The sequence below is a fragment of the Syngnathus typhle genome, linkage group LG15 (assembly GCF_033458585.1).
Source record: "Syngnathus typhle isolate RoL2023-S1 ecotype Sweden linkage group LG15, RoL_Styp_1.0, whole genome shotgun sequence".
In the NCBI taxonomy this organism is placed as follows: Eukaryota; Metazoa; Chordata; class Actinopteri; order Syngnathiformes; family Syngnathidae; genus Syngnathus; species Syngnathus typhle.
Genome location: NC_083752.1, coordinates 3,321,622 through 3,340,222, shown reverse-complemented (window position 1 = coordinate 3,340,222; position 18,601 = coordinate 3,321,622). Strand labels below are relative to the sequence as shown.

Here is an 18,601-nt window from a genome sequence, read left to right as displayed (position 1 = left end):
AAGTACGACGGCGGCGCATCGTTCACGTTGCTGAAAATACTCCGCCATTAGCGGGGAAACGTTTGCGGAGATGATCTGCAATTTATTAGCTTGACACTTTTTTTTCCTTTTTTTTTATGTGGAGCTAAAATTAACTTTATCATGATCATCAGTGCTCCCCAATAAATAGAATAGCAGATGGAATATTTCAAATGTTAAAAGGATGTAAAATACAAGGCTGGAGATTGAAGGTCAAGTGACTGAAGCTATTAAGGATATAATGATGGGAGGCAAAATTATCACGAGGCGTGAGAATGATTTGAGGCTAAGGCAGGCTCAAGAAACCATGTCAAGAAGTCCAAGTAGGTGATGTCGGGTAAAAAACAACAACAGGGAGAATCTGGAGCAAAGCTTCCAGACGCCAAGGTCATGGCTGTTAGCCGCGATGCAGCCTTCTGCCGAGGAAATCAATTCAGCGGCTGAGAGTCAAGTTGCAGGCCACCGTGACGGCGGTGGCTGGGGGCAAGGGGCGCAGGGGGGGGGGGGGGGGGTAGTAAATCAGGCGCAGCCCCGAAAGGCGCCTGGCATGTTTGGACACGGCACAACGGGCCACTGTCACGCCACGATCTTGTCGGAGCTTTATGGTGTTTAGGGACGCTTATCGCAAGCACCCAGAAGCGCCTCGTCACACATATCGGAGGAACAATGCACACAAAAAAGAGCTGCATGATTGAAATAACAACTCATTCACTGAAAAGTTTTGCGGAAAATATTGCAACCGTGCCATGTACGTACAATTAATCCAACAATTTGCCAAAGGCGTGCAGAGAGCAATTGTAGCACGCGTAATTACCGACGTGTGCGTAACGGCCAATTTGAGTCCCGCCTTCTAAGCAAAAACAGGCTGCCAACCGAACCGGCAAATGACTTCTCCCCTCCTGGCAGGCGCCGCGAACGCCCGGCAAGCACGCGCAGATGCAGCGGCGGGGTGCGCACGCACGAGGGAGGGAGGGAGGGAGAAGATAAGTGTCTGCGCTCGGCGCGCGAACGCTCACACGAGAGCCGAGATGCGGACACGCGCCTGGTCGCGGCTGTGCGTGCTCGCGAGCTGGGCAGCGCTGCTGGCGTGCGCCCGCGCGGACAACGCGTGCCCGCCGGCGTGCGCGTGCTCCCAGGACTCCGGCACGGTGAGCTGCCACGCCGGTGGCGCGTCGGGGGTGCCGACTCGCGTCCCAGCGTGGACCTCCACGCTGATCCTACGCGGGAGGAACGTGACGACGCTGCAGCGGGGGGCGTTTGCAGCGCCCAACGGCAGCGCCTTGGACGAGGCGGCCACGTTGTCGCTGTCCGGCAATCTGATCCGAGCGGTGGAGGCGGACGCCTTTGCGGGGCTCCCGCACCTCCACGTGCTCGACCTGAGCCACAACCAGCTGGAGCGCGTGTCCGACGGCGCCTTCAAGGGCCTGCGGGAACTGCGCACGCTGTGCCTCAACGAGTCCATCGTCCCCGAGGCGGCCGCGCAGTTGGCGGCCGCGCTGGGCGCTGGCGACCTGCGCGACCTCCACCGGCTGGAGCTGGCTGGCAACCGGCTCCGGAGCCCACCCCTGACCCCCGCCGGCCTGGACGCCTTCCGACTGCTGCACCAGCTGGTTCTGGTCAACAACTCCATCCGGAGTCTGGGCCGGGAGGACGTGGGCGGCTTGGAGCGGCAGAGGCGCACCCGCGTCTACCTGGCACGCAACCCCTTCCGCTGCGCATGCGAACTGGAGGCCCTATACTGGTGGCTGAAGAACGCCTCACAGTGTCCTGACGCTGCGCTGCTGCGCTGCGCCGAACCTGAGGCCCGGCGTGGGCTGCAGGTGGAGCAGCTGCGCCCCGAGGACGTGGACTGCCTGAACGAGAACCTGGAGGCCGTCTCCTACGTGTTCCTGGGCATCGTGCTGGCCTTGATCGGACTGGTGTTCCTCATGGTGCTCTACTTGAACCGTGGCGGGATCAAGCGTTGGCTTAACAACATCCGCGAGGCCTGCCGGGACCAGATGGAGGTCTACCACTACCGCTACGAGCAGGACTCGGACCCGCGGCTCGCCAACGTGGCCGTCTGAGCGCCAACAAAAGGGGGGTTGGGGAGGGGGTCGCCAAAGAGTGACAAAGTATCTACTCCTCACAACTCATCAAATGGGTGCGCATGAAATGCTTGCGACCACCAAATAGTCGTTTGTGACCACAAAATAGTTCTTAGGAGCCGTCTGGCTTGAGCGCACCTTCACTTGAAAGAACGATTACGACATTTGTATACAATCCGAGTCTGGACATTGTGACTATCATCAATTTATATTCTCTCCAGAGAAACAGAGCCACCGCCAAATTGCTCTCACAGGTTCCTCAACGGTCGGACTCCTTGCTCGCTCGTTTGTATGCAATCTGTCCTCATTAAAGCTGACTCGACTCTCATGATGCTGGCGTGACCTTTCTCTCTCAGGGCAAACACACACATACACACACGCACGCAAAAGTCATTTTCCGGTTGAACCGGAGCGCAGCTGCGGCTCACAAGGTGGCGGCGGCGGCGTGGCGGGTCGGCCAAGGTGACATTGACGCTGCTGACACCGGTGCGCAGACAAAACCAAATCCACATGAAAGACTCGGTCGGCCGTCCGTTCCCACCACTCGACATCGTCGCCGATCGATCCCGAGATTTACAGACTGTAATTAACAAGGAAATGCGTTCGGTCGCAAAATCAATGGACGCCGACGTGAAGCTAATCAGCCGGCTAACGAGCGCCAACGGACGCTTCATTAGGTACACCGCTCCCGACTTTGAAGACTTAATTATGTCCGCCGACGTGGGAAAACGCGGGAAGGGTTACAAAGACAAAAGAAATTCCCGAGAGGCTCGTATGACCAAAAAAGAATCGGTTGGGTCACCTCCGTTGCTGTTCTTGACAGCGACGACGTTTTCATCAGCACTTCTGCTGCTAATTACAAAACAAAAGGGGAGATTAGGAGATTAGGCAGGAAGCATCTTTAGTTTGTTTGTTTGTCTTAGACGCAAGGTCACACGCCGGCATGCTCGTTGGGCCCAAACCAACATTTTGTCTATTTGACAAAAGATGACAACGAGCTTTGATGACTGATTAAAATTAGCTTTCAATGTGAGCGACTACTCTGACAAAGCTCCTCGGCGGGACATCTGATGTCGCTATGAAAAATTTCCTGTACTTTGGGGTTCATAGCTAAAGATACGTACGCGCCAAGAAAAATCGAAAGTCAGTCTTAACCTTTCATCATGTTCTAGCAAACTCAAAGGGCCACACTGAAAAAAAAAAAACATTTCAACAAAGCAACTGAGAATGTCAAAGACATCTTTAGAGTGTGTTTGTGACATCGGTGTAAAGCTTTGAAGGCACGGCGTTTGTGACATCACGTCCGTCTCAAGTTAAGAACCGCCGTCGGGTCCGGCTCGTACCTTTGGTTGAGCAGCTGGCGCTTGGTTCCAGAAGACCACGACGATGAAGAAGCTCATGAACCCTCTGCTGTGGACGGCTCTTGCGTTCCTCCTACCCGGTAAATATCGTCGGCTGCTTCTCCTGTAACGTAGTGTCAGTATTTTAGGCCTGAATAAGGATTTAAAATGAAATATCAAAAGCAAATAAAAACCTGCTTTGAGGGGAGCAACTTGAGTGAAATGCCATATAGAAAATTAATAAAGTCTCCAAACAAATATATGGATTTGCTTGTGCTTTTTGGCAGGTGCTTACCCGAACAAGGAACGGAAGACAGAGGTCAACCCGGGTGACAACATCATCTTCAGCACCCAGCGCGCCGCCAGTCCCAGTAAGCTGCCCTACATCGAGTGGACCTTCAATGGCAACACAATCGTCACCTACAGCGACGGCATCGAAACCCGGGAAGATGACTACATTGACCGCATCGAATTGGACCACCACACCGGCAACCTGAAGTTGAAGGACGTGCGGTCCACCGACAGCGGCAATTACAACTTCCAGTTCGAAATGTCCAAGCGGGTGCTGCAGCAGGAGAGCAGAAGTAAACCTAAGTTGGAAGAAAATGTCTTGGCCGTCAAAGTGGTCAAGTGCGCCACGGTTGCGTGTCTCGTGTTTAGCGTCATTTTCCTTATGTGCGCGCCTATGAGAGCCGAGACTCACAGGTCCGCTCGCTAAAGAACATGGCGAGAAGAAAGTAGCCGCAGTGAATCTACCAAAATATAACTCGAAACAGACGGAACGTTTCCTGTCCTGAATTTTTAAGCGCATCTGTTTCAATCAAAGCCACACATGTGCTGGTCGGAACACTCAGAAACAATCTTTGTAAACATTTTTCAATCAGATATAATCGGGTAAGATTGTGAGGTTTTGCATGCACCTCTTACTGTGATTCTTTCCACTGTCTCTCACATAACTGCGTGCTGCCCCCAGGTGGACACTTGGGTACAATACAACATTCCACGAGATATTGCATTAGGCACACCGTCTTTATTTTAATGAGCTTTTTTTTTTTATTAACGTCATGAATATTTTGTTGGTGAAAATCTCGTTCCTTTTTGCTCTTTTTTTCCCCAAATAAAACTTGATGCAAGCCTAGTTTTAGTCGTTTCTTTACTTAAATAACGCGTCATTTCGACGGTTAACACGTCTAATTCCTTACAAACGTGTACAGATAATTCTAATATTTTGAACATTGGAAGAAAAAAAATTATACCGTCATATAATTGTCTTTTGATAGCACATGTAAAATGTTTAATTGAGTTGGAACCAATGAATGTGTTTGGAGGGGACCTATTTGACTGCTACCCCAGGGTTTGATCTCATTGCTTAAAAAATACAGCAAAAATAACAAGTCTGTACTCTATCATCATGCAAAATACATTTTGAATTATTGTGTACAGATAAAAGACAGCACTGGCATTAAGAGCATTTTATTGACGTCATATAAAAAAGGGAACTTTTTGACTGTTGCACTCGGTCCTACATTTAAATGCTTCCTCCTCGATCAGTACACCAGCAACCTATTTTGACTCCAGTGTTGTTACTTCAAAAAAAATTTGTTTAAAATTGTGCCATTGTGCCTTTAGGACATTAACTACTAGATACACGCAGCCAATCGGGGAAAAGATAACAGGTATGGAAAATATGCTTTTAAAGAACACCCAAGATGACTTACCTGGCCAAGTAATGTCAAGCACCTCAAGTGTCGTTGACCTTACCATTACAGTTCAACACATTTGGGCCATAAAAACTTTGTGATAAATATCACCAACATTACTCATCACGTATTTATCATAAGTATGGAATTGTGGATGAGAATTAGACTGTATTTACTATACTGCAATGAGGGTCAATTGTTAATAGCATTTGTTGTTCTGTCCATAATTGAATTGATAACTCAGTTGAGACGAATAGCATCATTGAATAAAATTCTTAAACTAATGACAACATTGGTGCACAGAATGGCATCCCCTTCTCCTCACGACCGAAGCGCAAAGACCAGCGGCGACGGCGAAGAAGAAGACCCCGTGGAGCAAATGATCTCTCGCACGGGCTGCACCGAGCAGCACGAGGCGCTGCAGGACTGCATGGCCGAGCATCGGGACTGGCGAGTGTGCCAGAGCTACGTGGGCGCCTTTAAAAAATGCATGAGCGACCACCACAAGGCACGGCAGGAACACTTGAGCCAGCGGCAGCGGATGGCCGACAGTACGCCCACCTGAGATTACACTCAAGGTGTCTTGATTGGCTAAAGCAGAGCCCGGACCTCATGTTGGATTCACCTCTCTGTACCTTCTGACCCGACAGACTCCCCCCAAAAATTAGTTGATATTTGTACTGTGAATAAATAATTATTTACAAAAGACTGAAGGAGTATTGGCCGCCATCATCTCGGGCTTGCGTCCTCAGTTGTGCCGGTCTGCAGTGTGCTCCTAGTGGAGCGCCGTCCATACTTTAGCGCGGGCGCCGTGTTTGCCGCGGCGGCGGCGGCGTGCGCTTCTGATGAGCCTGCCGAACGACTCTTTGATCTCCTGCGTCTGCAGCGTGTAGATAACGGGGTTGAGCAAGGGCGGGAAGACGGAGGTGAGCGACAGGTTAATGATACGACTGTTGGGGTGAATGTTCTCCATCAGTGTGAAGGTGATGAGCAGCGGGATGAAGTAGATGGCCACCAGTGAGAGGTGGGCAGCGCAGGTGCGCAGGGCCTTGAGGCGCTCCTGGACGGCGGCCACCTTGGCCAGGGTGCAGCTGATGGCGGCGTAGCTGAGCAGGATGAAAGCCAGTGGCAGCCAGAAGATCACCACCGGGTAGATGCAGCTCACCATATAGTTGGGGTAGTGGCTGTTGCAGGAGAGCCGGTAGATTTGGCCGTGGTCGCAGAAGTAGCTGTTGATCACCACAGAGCGGCAGAAAGACAGGCGGCTCAGCAGGCCCGCCGCCACCGCCACCAGAACCACCACCAGTAGCCAAAAGCCGCAGATCAGCCGCAACATGAAGCGGTGCGTCATCTTCACCTGCGGGCACAGTGGTGCCATTTCATTTGAACTCAGCTGCATGAAAATAGAGATAGGAGAAGATAAAGCAATGACATCTGGTCCTCACCTGGTAGTGCAGCGGGAAAATAATGGCCAGGAGCCGGTCATAGGCCAGAGCCACCAAGTTGAAGGACTGCATGGACAAGCAGGTGTAGCAGAAGAACATATAAACCAGGCAGTTGCGGAAGGGAATGCGCCGATTGCCCAACAGGAACACATCGAGGAGTTTGGGGACCAGGGCCGAGCTCCCGAACAGGTCCACAAAAGCCAGGTTGAAGACCGCCACATACTTGGGGGTCTGCAGCCGGCGGTCCAGACAGATGACAGCCATCACGGCGCTGTTGGCTAGCACAGACAGCACGTAGACCGCAAACAAGAAGACGTAGTACAGCTTGATGTGAGGGACCCCCGACAAGCCGCTAATGATGAAGTACTCGGGGTGCACCATGGACACGTTCTCATCCTCGGCCGGATTGAACAGGTTCATGGTCTGGAACGCCGAGACCCGCCGGTTCTTGACTCTGGAGTGTGGCCAATAAGAGGATGCGCCCCCCCCCCCCCTACAGACACTCCCACTTGGCACAAAAGCCATTTTAGATGAAAACAACAACAAGTTCTTAATCCCACAAGGAGGCTGGTTTGCCGTAACCTTGGCAAACATTTGACAACAAATCTGTTCAGTTGTTTTGACCAAGAAAGACAAAGCATATTCCAAAACTTTACTCAAGCACTAACTCTAAACTGAGCCACCAAATTTCAACCAGCAGATAGATGGATGGATGGATGGATAGGTGATAGACAGACAGAAAATGCGAGAACTACTTGGATGGATAGATTAGATAGGTGGATGGAGTAGCTTTAATGATGATTAATGTACCATCAAAATAGTTTGAGACCCAAGAATTGATCCTTGTGGTACACCATAACTGATTTATAAACTAAGTATCTTCTTGCCCGTCGTTATTAAGCAATTCCTCTTAACCCATACGGATGTCGTTTTTGGAGCAGTATTATCGAAAGCGTAATTTTTACCTTAGCTTAAACAAACTCTTGAAATTGTTCAAATTTAAACAGCAATCAAATCAAGTTAATCTTCATGATATTGTGATATCTCGCACATTTTCTCACAAAGGAATGTTTCTTGTAATTCAATTTACTGAAGAGTCACCCGAGACAGCGCTCGGTCTGAGCCGCCATGGGATTTATTATTAGGAGCTAATGCAAATAATTAGCATTCCCGCAGAGATTTAAAATGTACCAAAAGCTCTTTGTAAAATTGTGACATTCGCCAAAAAAATAAAATAAATCTAAGGCATCACATGATAAAGTGGCCGTCAAATGGTTTTGAAAATTGTTTTTTTTGGTTGTTGTATGGTCATCTTCCTTCTGATGTTATTTCCTTTGAAATATGAATATCTCTTACATCATATACATCTGACTTTATTAAGAGCATTATATAGTCATATTTGTTGCTTTTACTTAGCACTCACACAACCCCCAAAATTGGCAAATTAATAATATATTTGTACATTAAGACTGTGATAAAAAGGTTTATAGTCCACTTAAATAAATTCTAAATGTAACTCCAAGGCTTTTGAACTTCGGGGAATTATTTTAAATGAATTCACTATATTTTTTTTCCACTTGATGACAGTAATAAAGATGAAGCGAGTCATTAAAGACAAATAAAAAAACAAAGATGTCAACCCATCCTTGTGGGACAGAACTGTTTTTCCACCTGTGCTCCCTCCGGCTTTTGCCAACTCAGTAATTGATCCTCTGGTGGCGCGTGTCGTCACACTTTGTTTGTTTTGAAACATTTGCTCGTCATACTTGAGCGGCAAACTTTCAACTTGTATGAAAGTTTATTTAAAGATCCAGTCACGCTGAAAATAATTTAATGACTTGACGGACAAAAAGAAAAACGCTGATAAATGCAGTTACGCGTTTTGACCAGAAGGTGGCAGCATAATCGCGATTTCGGCCCAACATCAGCAATTCTTCCACATTGGAGTCATTTGACACTTCAATAAGCTTTATTTACAGTTTACAGATGTGTGCGTAGCTATTTACAACTGAAAATATTGATTTCCTGTACACGTTTGATTGCAATAAACGTCGATTAACGGCGACAAAAAAAAAACAACAACAACCAAACAAAACGATTAGCGCATATCAAAACTAATCTGTTAATCATGCTGAGGCCAGAAGCAAATTCGTACACACTGTACACGTAGTGACGTAGCGAGTCTTCCATACAAATAGCATACATACATTTAGAATCATAGACTCGTACTGACGCACGTTTGTTAATGAATGTGCACGAGTAGCACATGCTCCTGTTGTGCAAAATGGACGTCGTCGATAATTGCTGATCACTTGAACACGCCGAGAAAAGAACAAACCGTTTCTGTGCGGGCAACACTGCTGCGGAGCGGCTCGTCCGCTTTTTCTTTTGGCAACGCGATGGCTACCGGCAAGCATGTGTGTGTGTGTGTGTGTATTGTACTAATAGCGCACTTGTTTGAATGCCAAGAGAAAAACAAGGCAGGGTTACCATGGCAACCAGCTCACAGCCAGTTATAAACTGTGTTTGCGTGTGTGTGTGTGTGTGTGTGTGTGTGTAGAGGCTTACAGTGTTGAGAAAAGGAGGGAACAAATTAAAATCAAGATGTCAATCCAGCCGAGTGGTCCAATGTGGATCGATTGTTGTCATGGGAGGTTGGAGATGTTTGAGGGACGCGTTCACAGGATGACACAGCAGTTGCGCTCCCCGCTCTTCTCACGGTTCCTCTGACCTGAGGACAGGGGAAAAAAAAAAAAAAATGGGTCAGCATAGGCGCAAAAATCAACTTTGCACACGATGCAAAGTTGCTCACCTTGCGAGTTGGGCTCGGGCAGCGTCTCTCGGGCCACCAAGTGCATGACGGTGGTCCTGCCCACGGGAAGCTTCAGTCCTGCCAGGCAAAAAGGCAAACGCTTTGGTGGGAAAACAAGCCCGGCCATCAGGTCCGTATTATACTCTGTTGCTCTGCAATTGTGCATTTGATTTTGCACAACAGCAACACCACGTATGAGATGCAGGACTATTTCTGTCCACTTGGGGTCGCAATTGTGAATGAATTATGGAATCTGTGACCAAAAAATGAAAAATAATTGTGTTTTAGTGTCAACATATTCCATTGGAAGACAAAATAGAACAGTTTGTGGCTCTATTGAACGTAAAACTGCCCAATTAGGCCACTTTGATCTTCTTATAAAGAAATCTGAGGCAAATTCCAGCCAATTTCCATGGCAAAGAAAACACGTTGAAACACAATATGATGTATATTTTGGTTGGCCAAAATGTGGCTGAATGAAGACTGTTCCAGAAGCCCTAAAGCTCTTTGTAGGCCATTGCACAAAAACAACTTTTCAGTGCAGATCCGGCCAAACGTGAGAAAGGAAGCGTCTGCCCCAAAACTCAAAGTCAAGCCGACTGAGTTCTCTCGCTTGCTTTTCCCTCTCAACTTCCGGTCTGGCTCAAAGGACGCTTGTTATGAGCACTGAGCTTCCTCTGTTCTGCTGCATGGGGGGTGGGGTGTTGCATACCCCCCCCCCCCCCACACACACACACACACCACATAGCCAAGAGCTTTCGCGCAACACAGTGTGCGTGTGATTCATGAGTATGAAGGTGCACGCACGTGCGTACCTCCTAGCGTGACGTTGCCGTGCAGGAAGCGTCCCTGGTAGATGAGCCTGAGGATGTTGGGACTGCTGACTTGCTCTTGCTCCCAGTCTGCAAAGATCAAGCTTCATTTGATTTTCTTTACAATGCCGTGCGGACACATTTGCACACGGGGCTGCTAAAACCATGCGGTCGTTTGCGGTGAGGACAGCCGAAGGACAACACCTGTAAGGAAGACGGCTCACCCATTGGCCAGTTGTCATAAACATGTTTGGCGATGTCGGCGGCGGAGTCGTCAGGAGAGAAGAGGAATTCTTTGGTCTTGCCGCTGACCAGGATCAGTCGCAGGTTAATCTAAGACGACACAACCGCAAACAAACAATCCTTTTTGATGTTGCAGTTGTGTGAGACGTCATGATGAAGAATCAGAAGGGCCACGGGATTGAGCCCTGAGGCACACCTGCGCTGAGCGGGAGATATTTTCGGTTGTCTTTGCTTCTATGAGCAAGTTGTAAGCGCCTAAAAACCTTGACGCTTATTAGCCTGTTAGCTAGTTAATCATCATGTTCCACATGCATTGCAGTCAATGGCTAACTACTGGCGGGTGTCACGCATTCACGCGTGAAGGCAAATGTGCGGCGGCGCATGCAAGGCCCGCCTGCGCACCCCGGGGGGGCCGGTGGTGACATCATCAAGCAGCTGATGCAACACAAATATAACACAGAACTTTGACCCTCGTTGATGCTTTACCGTGCGTGTGTGTCCTTTGACAATGTGACCGGTGCTGAGTGAGCTAAGGCTAATATCGATATTTGCTTCTGGAAAATCCCGACGCCGGCCCCCGGGATCAATTTCGAGCGCACTTCCTGTACTCGGCCGGACTTTGACAACCATTAACAGTGAGATGGGTGGGCTGGCGGGATCGTCGGTGACCGCTTCCTGAGGAGCGAGACGCTAATGACTTCCTGTTCTTGGGGGGTCGGAGACGTACAGGCACATTTTTGGTGTGGGCTGCACTTTGAAAACACCAAACTACATGTGAAAGGCAAACTTTGTTGTGAAGTATGAACGGAAGCTTGAAGCAATAATCACTCCTAGCTGCGGGAACCTTGATCCAAATAGCCTCACCTGCCCCTAGAGCTATAATGTTTACACAGCAAGACAAACTAAAGGGCACAAACACACACACACACACACACACACACACGAGTGAGGTCACACCTGCCAATGCTCACTCGCGGATTTTCCACTTAGACACACACGCAAAGAGCGCCGGTTGTGTTGCTCAAAAGCGCAGTGGGAGCCGGGAGGAAGTCAACACCGGGTTGTTATTCAACTCACGCAATCGCCATCACATGACAATCGATCAATCGTGTCCGACAACGTGCAGTCGCGCACGTGACAGCGCACCATCCCTTGGGCGGGGTCAACGTGATGACATGTCAAGCGAGGCCATCGAGACAGGGAGTCGTCGAGCCACTCCACCCAGTTGCTGAATGATGTCACACTTCTTTGCACTTTCCCGACAAGCGGCGAGTCAAAGACACGCAACTCAAGAGTTACAGCAAAATCATGTCACAAGGGAGCCGCGTCTTTGACGAGCCAACGGCCAGGTTGCTCCTTCTGCCCTCGTACGGCCAGCGCCGCGACCGTTCCCGGCGACCTCGTTGAGCGGCGTCGACTCTCACCCTCGTGCAGGGTGAAGCCGGTCCTCGGGAAACACAGCGAGTCCATTATGTCGCCGGGATGACGTGCGGGGGAAGCTAAGTGGCCGGGCGGCTGCCGCGGTCGCGCTCACACACAGCGTTGTCCACTCACGGCTCAAGTGTCTAAAAATAGCTCGCCGGCATGGATTATGGCGATAATCACGAGTCTTATTTCTGACCTCTTCAGTACAAGATGAATCCTCAAAGGCGTTCATAGAAGGTTGCGAAAGGGAATTGACTTAAGCCGTGTGACAAAAAAAAAAAAAGCTTCTAACTTGCTTCTAAGCTTCTAACTTGAGCTCAAACATAAAAGACGCGCAGATGCCCACAGAAGATGCCTATCAACTAAATGAAGAGCCTTTGATGGAGGACAATATGGGGGTCTGCTTCAACAGCCACCTCAGAACGCTTTCTCTCAAAATTCAAATGACTTTTGGTGCTGTCACGTTTCAATAACACAGTAGAAACTACTTCCATGAGTGGCAAATTACAGGTGTGAATGGATCCATGCTGAACCCACCCGTGTCAAGTTTACCCCTACATACCTACCAACTGGTTTGAGGAGATCATAAGAATCTTCAGAGAAGGGAGGGAAAACATTTCAAGACATCTTCTTTATGACAAAGCAATGGATGACTGTACAAGTTTAAAGTTGACGTCAAGTTGTACTTTCGCTACCACACAAAACACTTTGAGAATTTCTGATTTCAATATTGGAATTATGTTTTAAGTGGGGAGGGTTAAAGCTCACCATATCTTCTGGCGTGCTGGACGTCATCTTACGGGTTCGTTCAAACCCAGTGATCCAACTTCAGGTAGCTGCCACTGTCAGACAATGTCCGCCAGTGAATGTTTTTATATTCAGTTACGACGGTCGGAAGGGGGGGGGAGGCTGGAAATCTTCGATTGTCCGACTCTCAGGCAGGACCAGCACCCGAGCCACACTCGGTCTGTCCAGATCTACTGCGCCGACATGTCTGCTAACTAGCTCGAAAGGCAAGCCTCGACATGTCTACCACCGGGTCCGCTCTGGAGGCAACCTTCTTCGGATTGCGCCGCCGTCGTCTTGGTGGTGGAACCCCGAAACTCAAACACGGTTCCGCCGCAAGAAGCAAGAAAACGACGGAGGGATAAAAAGGAGAAAGCTACGCCATGCGGAAGAGGAACCAGCATACGCGCATTCTTTCAATCGCTCGCTCGCCGATGAAAAAGTCGAACGACGTGTTAGGATTGGAGAAAAAGATGACAAAAAGAACGTGAAAAGCAAACAAATAAGGTGTTCGGCGTTTGACGGGCTCGCTCGTCGGCGTCGTCACGGACTGTGCCACGACGTCACCGCCTGCCCGGACTGGCCCACAGCAATACTTGATTGACGAGTTAGCTTGCTAGCTGTCATACAGACGTCCTCCATATCCGGGTTGGTTTTTCAGAATAAAGGTCTCATCCGACTTACAAGTAAAACCTGCCAGCTGTTCTTGCTTTACAATTGCACCATCTAGTGGTCAATCGAGGGATCCACACAAATACAAATAGAGTGTACTGACATGGATTCTGCTGTCCATGAATAATGATGACGATTCGGGTCTTCTGCCGGATAACAAAGTAATAATTCCATTTGTGTAAATAACTCAGATAACCAACTTTATGTGTACTTGACTAAACAGGATGGAAGGACAAGAATGGGTGGTTTATCAAATGATAGAATAAACTTTATTAAAAGAATGTATATGTTAAATATACAAGTTGCATATTTCACATACATTGTAACTTAAGCTTTTTAAATTTGTCTACCATTTATATAGTGTCCAAAAACTCTTTCATTTCATTGTCAATCTGCTACATAGTTTTTGAACACAGGTTACAGAAAAAAAAAAACACATATTAAAAAAAATGTTTATTGACATCAGAAGCAATTTAAACTTTAACAATAAACGAGGCTCCCCCCATATCTTCTCATGTTGCTATGACAGTGGTACGTACGCAAGATCAGTAAGTGATACGTCAACGGCGATAAAATCAAAACACAGAAAAAAAAAACAGAAACACTCAGATCTAACATTTGTCTTTTTTTTTTTATGTGCTGTGCACATCTAGCTAAGCTAAATACTGTAAACCCCGACCCGCCGGACGAGGATTCAGAGGAGAAAGAAAAGCAATAGGACACGGACACCAGACGTGTAGTGTTAACTTTACAAAAAGGAGAAACAAACTGTACAGCATAAAAACAAGTGATATACACAGCCTCTTTCTGCATTTTTTAGCTTGCCTCCCCCCCCCAACCCCTTCGCTCGCCCCTCAGATGCAACTAATGGATTTGCTTTTTTTTGTAAGTGATGTGTGTACACGGGGCATCTTAAATGCTTTACAAACGACATCATCACCATCGCCGCCCGCAACTACTCGTCATCCTCGTCCTCGTCATCTTCCTCGTCGTCGTCGTCATCGTCGTCGTCATCGTCGTCTTTCTCCACCACCTTGGCTGCTGGTTTGGGCGCCGGGGCGGTGCTGCCCGGCTTGCCCTTGGCGCGGTATGCCGCCACGTCCTAAAACATGCAACGTGACAATGATTGGTCACCAATTATGTATCGTTGATGAATTGCATTTATAGGAAAAAAGTGGGTCGTCAATTTTTTTTTTTTTTAAGAAGATTAAGATTCTTAGTATTCATGTTGGGGACACAGGTGCGATCTCACCTTCTCGTACTTCTCCTTCAGCTTGGCCGCCTTCTTCTCAAAGGGCTGCTTGTTCTCAGCTGAGGTTCCGTTCCACATCTCGCCCAGCTTCTTGGCTACATCGCCGATGGTCAAGCCGGGAGTCTCGCCCTTCACCTTGGGGCGATACTCGGCGCAGAAGATGAAGAAGGCGGACCTGTGACAAAAGTGGTCAGTCAGCTGGGAATTTTTTTCCCGAGGGTCTATCTCCTCTATCTTGGGCGGAGCGGTCTGACTTACGGGGGCCTCTTGGGGGCATTGGGGTCCTTGAACTTCTTCTTCTTTCCTCCGTGGGCCGGCACGTAGTTCATCATCTCCCGCTCGTAACGCGCCTTGTCCAACTTGGCCAGGTCCTCAAACTTGCCCTTCTCCTTGGCCGACATGGTCTGCCACGTGGGAGTAGAGCAAAGAGAAAACCTTTGTCGTAGAGTTTGAAACAAACAAGCCGCAGAATACATTTCTCGCATAAGTCAAAAACGATCGGAGCAATTCAAAACTTTTAAATTATGCATACAAACATGTGTCACTGGTCACTGTTGATGAGGGATGGTCAACATTAATGCTCTTACCAGATGGATGACAAAAACAATTTGAAACCCGCCATGAAGTGATTTCTATTAAACCCATTATAAAAATGGATGAGATTTTTTGGGGTGAACCGACACTCCCCCAACACCCAATTTATAATAAGCCTGCCACCAATTTAAATGTATTTATGAATCAGCCATCCATACCAGTTACCCATCCCTGATATAATGTTCTGGGAAGATCACAAGCCAAGAGAATAGGTGCACGGAATATTTTAAGTGCAGCAATCTTTGCCAAATTCCAAATCCTAAATGTTGTCATCCAAAGCCAAGCCAATTTATTAAATAGTAAGCAGTAAAAAAAAAAAAAAAACGTCAATCATTCAGCGAGCGCATGTCAAATGGACCCAGCGGCGCGGTCGCTCTGGTACCTTCCATCTCTCTGAGCACTTCTTGGAAAACTCGGAGAAGTTGACAGAAGCGTCGGGATGCTTCTTCTTGTGCTCCTCCCGGCACGTCTGCACAAAGTAGGCGTACGAGGACATCTTGCCCCTGGGCTTGGTCCGGTCTTTCCTCATCCTGGTGCGCGGGAAAACACCTGAAGCCAAACACTAAATCTGCAAGCCGAAAATGGCAATTAGAAGTGCGTCTAATGTGGACGAAAATGAATGGTGGATTGCGCGGCGGGGAAAGGTGGTGCGCAACTGGTCTGATAATGGAAATATGCATTCATTAATGAAGGCGACGTATTCGTTAAAGCGCGGAACAAAGCGCGCACACATAAACACACTTTGTGACGCGGGTATTTCTTTACGTTGACGTGCTAAGCTACGATCAAAACCATCAACAAATCCGTCTCCGCTCACATCACACACTTGAAAAGAAAACAAACCACACATAAAGGGCTGAATTTATTATAAAACTCTTTATGAAAGCCTTGTCCCAGCAATTCTTCGTCTTTCGAAAAAAAAAAAAAAAGGACTTTTTTTTTTTATTTCAATTTAATTTTTAATTATTATTAGTCGTTAAAATATCGCCGTAAAAAGCGGCGCAAAGTTGCGTGAAAGGAGGAGTGGTCGGCGAGTTTGGTGGTCGTGACGCTCGGGCAGGTCGGAAAAAGAGGTCAGACAACAACGACGACGGCAGCGTTATTTCTTCTTCCATTTTGTGAAAATGGCCTCGCGATGAAAGAAAGTGCCCCTCAAATGTCTCCTTCCGCCCCGCATCGAGCTCTCGGGGTCCCGACGATGGCTTCGTTGCGCTGCCCGCTGTCCCGGTGCTCTTCCTTTACCGGCAGTCTCTTCCATTGGTTTGCATTGGCTTGCGTTTGAACGGCTCCTAATGGCCGCTCTCGTCTTCATGAAGGGAATATGGCTGGCTGGCTGGCTCCCTTCTCTTTGTGTCAGTGGCGGCGGGGGCAGCCCGAGACTCTGCTCGCTTCGGACGCCCGCAGCGCGGTCCCGCCGCGCCGTACGGAGCTCTGTGAGGCACTGTCGGCACCGCGAGGGTCCTGTCTAGTGTTCGCCGCCGTCGGGCGCATCGCTTGGGTGTTCCGCGGGCGGAAAAAGCCGCTTGGAAAAAGTTGCTTGTCGCCGTTGTGCGCGACGCTCGCCTTGTTTCCTACGCGAATACAGTCAGCCATTACAGTAAAGCGCAGCTTGCGAGGAGCCTCGTCCTTTTTTCTTTTCTTTTTTTCCCCTAAACACCATTTTGAAGGCCAAGGGAGTGGAAAAACACACAAACGGGTGTCTTTTTCACGCCGTTCTTTCTTTTCTTCACTTTTCCTATATTTTCCTCATGTTTTTATTCCGTGACTTGCGGCGCTGGATAACGTTAACGGCGATTCTACTACCATTGTCGCCAATGACGAGATCTTCTTCCCGGATTTTTGGAGACGACAACCGCAAGACATCCAAACTCCATTTTGTACACGCGACATCGGAAAAATTGTTAAAATTTTTCGCCTTGGTCAAATCTGCAGTTTACCGTCGAGTTTGCCCGACGCGAATATTTCGATTTGTTCACATTTACCACCGCGGCTGGTCCCAGCCACTCTTTAACCTTCTGCCTGTATTTGTCGTCTATTTTTCTGCGATTTTGACACGACAAGACGTCGAGCAACTATCAAAGCCGAGTGGGAAGCCAGCTATTCGCGATCGCCCCGTTCGTCCCGGTGTTAAAAGCCTCAAAATGCTGCCGCGTGCGGTACTTACCGAACGACTGTGACTGGGCTCTCAATGTACGGCAATGGCTGTTGTGTGAGGCTATACGCAGTATCTTCACTCCTCCGTTCTCTAACATTACTCTCGACGGAGGTCCCACGTCATTGGTCGGCGCGCGGGTTGACGCTCCTCTGATTGGCTGCAGACTTTTCATTGTCCTAATAGAAGACGACCCGTCATTGGTAGGTGGTGTTGCGACGTCACGGAGCTTTCCGGGGGCGCGTGGATATGAAAATATTTGTGTGGGAGCAGAGCACGCCGGAGCTGCTCGCACTGCTGCTACTGTGTACTCAACGTGAGGGTTTGCCCGGCTCGTCACTCCACTGTGGCCGAGTGGAAGAGGCGAAGCGATAGCGCCGGGAGTTGAGCCCGCCGTGGGGGCGCACCCTAGTCACAGAGACCCCTGCTACCATCTATTCCTTCCACAAAAGACCTGAGGTGGCTAATGCATTGTCATTCCGTACTTGAGCAGGAGTACAGATACTTGTGCAAAAAAAAGAAAAGAATAAAAGGAAAGTATGACTCTGCAATTAAAAAGATGAATTTATTTGAAGGTTTACTGTGTCCTGTGATGGAATGGCGACCGGTCCAGACTCCATCGTGTACCCCATCATTTGCCCTGAGTTACCCACGCACGCCACCCATTAGCTTCACCCACAATCCTAATTAAGAAAAAAGATAGATAGATAGATAGATAGATAGATAGATAGATAGATAGATAGATAGATAGATAGATAGATAGATAGATAGATAGATAGATAGATAGATAGATAGATAGATAGATGCGGTCTGATGTTTGTGCATGCTAATGCGCTCGCCTGAATTGTAATACATGCAAATGTTTTGATTCGTCATGAGGAAAAAAAGGGTCTCATCTGGGATAGGCGATGGGGGCGTTGTCTGATTCCGTAATGCATCGCCCCTGTGCTCAACAAAAAACATTCCGTCTCCTGTTTTTCTTGAAATTGGTCGTTGTCACTCAGTTCTCTCTTCACAGCAAAATATGTCGCTGGGACTGGGAGGAAGGTTAACGTTTCCTTCCGCTTGGTGTCACTTTGGGAAAACTTCCTAACACACACAGAGCAACTACATAGCAAAAAAAAAACTCGTGTCGCACTAATTCAAGTTTGATATCTAGTTTTATACTGCATCCCGTAAATGAACGCAAGTTTGAGATCCCTGCTGCCATGACAATCTTCTATGCTCGTTTTGGAGCGACGTCAAAGTCATCACTGTGGAACG

At 48.4% G+C, this 18,601-nt stretch overlaps 5 protein-coding genes across 5 annotated transcripts; 2 read left to right on the top strand and 3 right to left on the bottom strand.

The window, feature by feature from the left end:
• Positions 1 to 1,046: 1,046 nt before the first annotated feature.
• Positions 1,047 to 2,409, top strand: waif2 (Wnt-activated inhibitory factor 2). The gene has a single exon (XM_061300119.1). The coding sequence runs from the start codon at positions 1,047 to 1,049 to the stop codon at positions 2,082 to 2,084; it is 1,038 nt and encodes a 345-aa protein (XP_061156103.1). The 3' UTR covers positions 2,085 to 2,409.
• A 2,551-nt stretch (positions 2,410 to 4,960) lies between these two features.
• Positions 4,961 to 5,854, top strand: LOC133168370 (cytochrome c oxidase assembly factor 4 homolog, mitochondrial). Its single transcript, XM_061299894.1, has 2 exons — positions 4,961 to 5,121; positions 5,449 to 5,854. The coding sequence occupies exon 2, from the start codon at positions 5,450 to 5,452 to the stop codon at positions 5,708 to 5,710; it is 261 nt and encodes an 86-aa protein (XP_061155878.1). The 5' UTR covers positions 4,961 to 5,121; position 5,449; the 3' UTR covers positions 5,711 to 5,854.
• Positions 4,973 to 7,077, bottom strand: LOC133168372 (olfactory receptor 8G17-like). The gene is made up of 2 exons (XM_061299897.1): positions 6,591 to 7,077; positions 4,973 to 6,502 (listed from the first exon to the last, which is right to left on the bottom strand). Exons 1-2 carry the CDS (start codon positions 7,008 to 7,010, stop codon positions 5,921 to 5,923), a joined length of 1,002 nt encoding a protein of 333 aa, XP_061155881.1. The 5' UTR covers positions 7,011 to 7,077; the 3' UTR covers positions 4,973 to 5,920.
• Positions 7,078 to 8,540: 1,463 nt separating this feature from the next.
• Positions 8,541 to 13,282, bottom strand: ubl3a (ubiquitin-like 3a). Its single transcript, XM_061299890.1, has 5 exons — positions 12,651 to 13,282; positions 10,439 to 10,547; positions 10,218 to 10,304; positions 9,403 to 9,480; positions 8,541 to 9,321 (listed from the first exon to the last, which is right to left on the bottom strand). Exons 1-5 carry the CDS (start codon positions 12,675 to 12,677, stop codon positions 9,269 to 9,271), a joined length of 354 nt encoding a protein of 117 aa, XP_061155874.1. The 5' UTR covers positions 12,678 to 13,282; the 3' UTR covers positions 8,541 to 9,268.
• A 498-nt stretch (positions 13,283 to 13,780) lies between these two features.
• hmgb1a (high mobility group box 1a) lies at positions 13,781 to 17,503 on the bottom strand. The gene is made up of 5 exons (XM_061299881.1): positions 17,351 to 17,503; positions 15,569 to 15,754; positions 14,851 to 14,996; positions 14,593 to 14,767; positions 13,781 to 14,442 (listed from the first exon to the last, which is right to left on the bottom strand). Exons 2-5 carry the CDS (start codon positions 15,713 to 15,715, stop codon positions 14,296 to 14,298), a joined length of 615 nt encoding a protein of 204 aa, XP_061155865.1. The 5' UTR covers positions 15,716 to 15,754; positions 17,351 to 17,503; the 3' UTR covers positions 13,781 to 14,295.
• Positions 17,504 to 18,601: the final 1,098 nt, after the last annotated feature.

Bases quoted from the DNA above. Each gene is read 5' to 3' on its own strand.
- ubl3a (XM_061299890.1), bottom strand. From the start codon at position 12,677: ATGACGTCCAGCACGCCAGAAGATATG. The intron at 10,305-10,438 runs GTGAGCCGTCTT...TGATCTTTGCAG, and splicing joins TTATGACAACTGGCCAATGG to ACTGGGAGCAAGAGCAAGTC. The intron at 9,322-9,402 runs GTGAGCAACTTT...CCCTGTCCTCAG, and splicing joins GCCCGAGCCCAACTCGCAAG to GTCAGAGGAACCGTGAGAAG.
- LOC133168372 (XM_061299897.1), bottom strand. From the start codon at position 7,010: ATGAACCTGTTCAATCCGGCCGAGGATGAGAACGTGTCCATGGTGCAC. The intron at 6,503-6,590 runs GTGAGGACCAGA...CTGTGCCCGCAG, and splicing joins TTTTCCCGCTGCACTACCAG to GTGAAGATGACGCACCGCTT.
- LOC133168370 (XM_061299894.1), top strand. From the start codon at position 5,450: ATGGCATCCCCTTCTCCTCACGACCGAAGCGCAAAGACCAGCGGCGAC.
- waif2 (XM_061300119.1), top strand. From the start codon at position 1,047: ATGCGGACACGCGCCTGGTCGCGGCTGTGCGTGCTCGCGAGCTGGGCA.
- hmgb1a (XM_061299881.1), bottom strand. From the start codon at position 15,715: ATGAGGAAAGACCGGACCAAGCCCAGGGGCAAGATGTCCTCGTACGCC. The intron at 14,997-15,568 runs GTACCAGAGCGA...CCCACGTGGCAG, and splicing joins AGTGCTCAGAGAGATGGAAG to ACCATGTCGGCCAAGGAGAA. The intron at 14,768-14,850 runs GTAAGTCAGACC...CTTTTGTCACAG, and splicing joins AATGCCCCCAAGAGGCCCCC to GTCCGCCTTCTTCATCTTCT.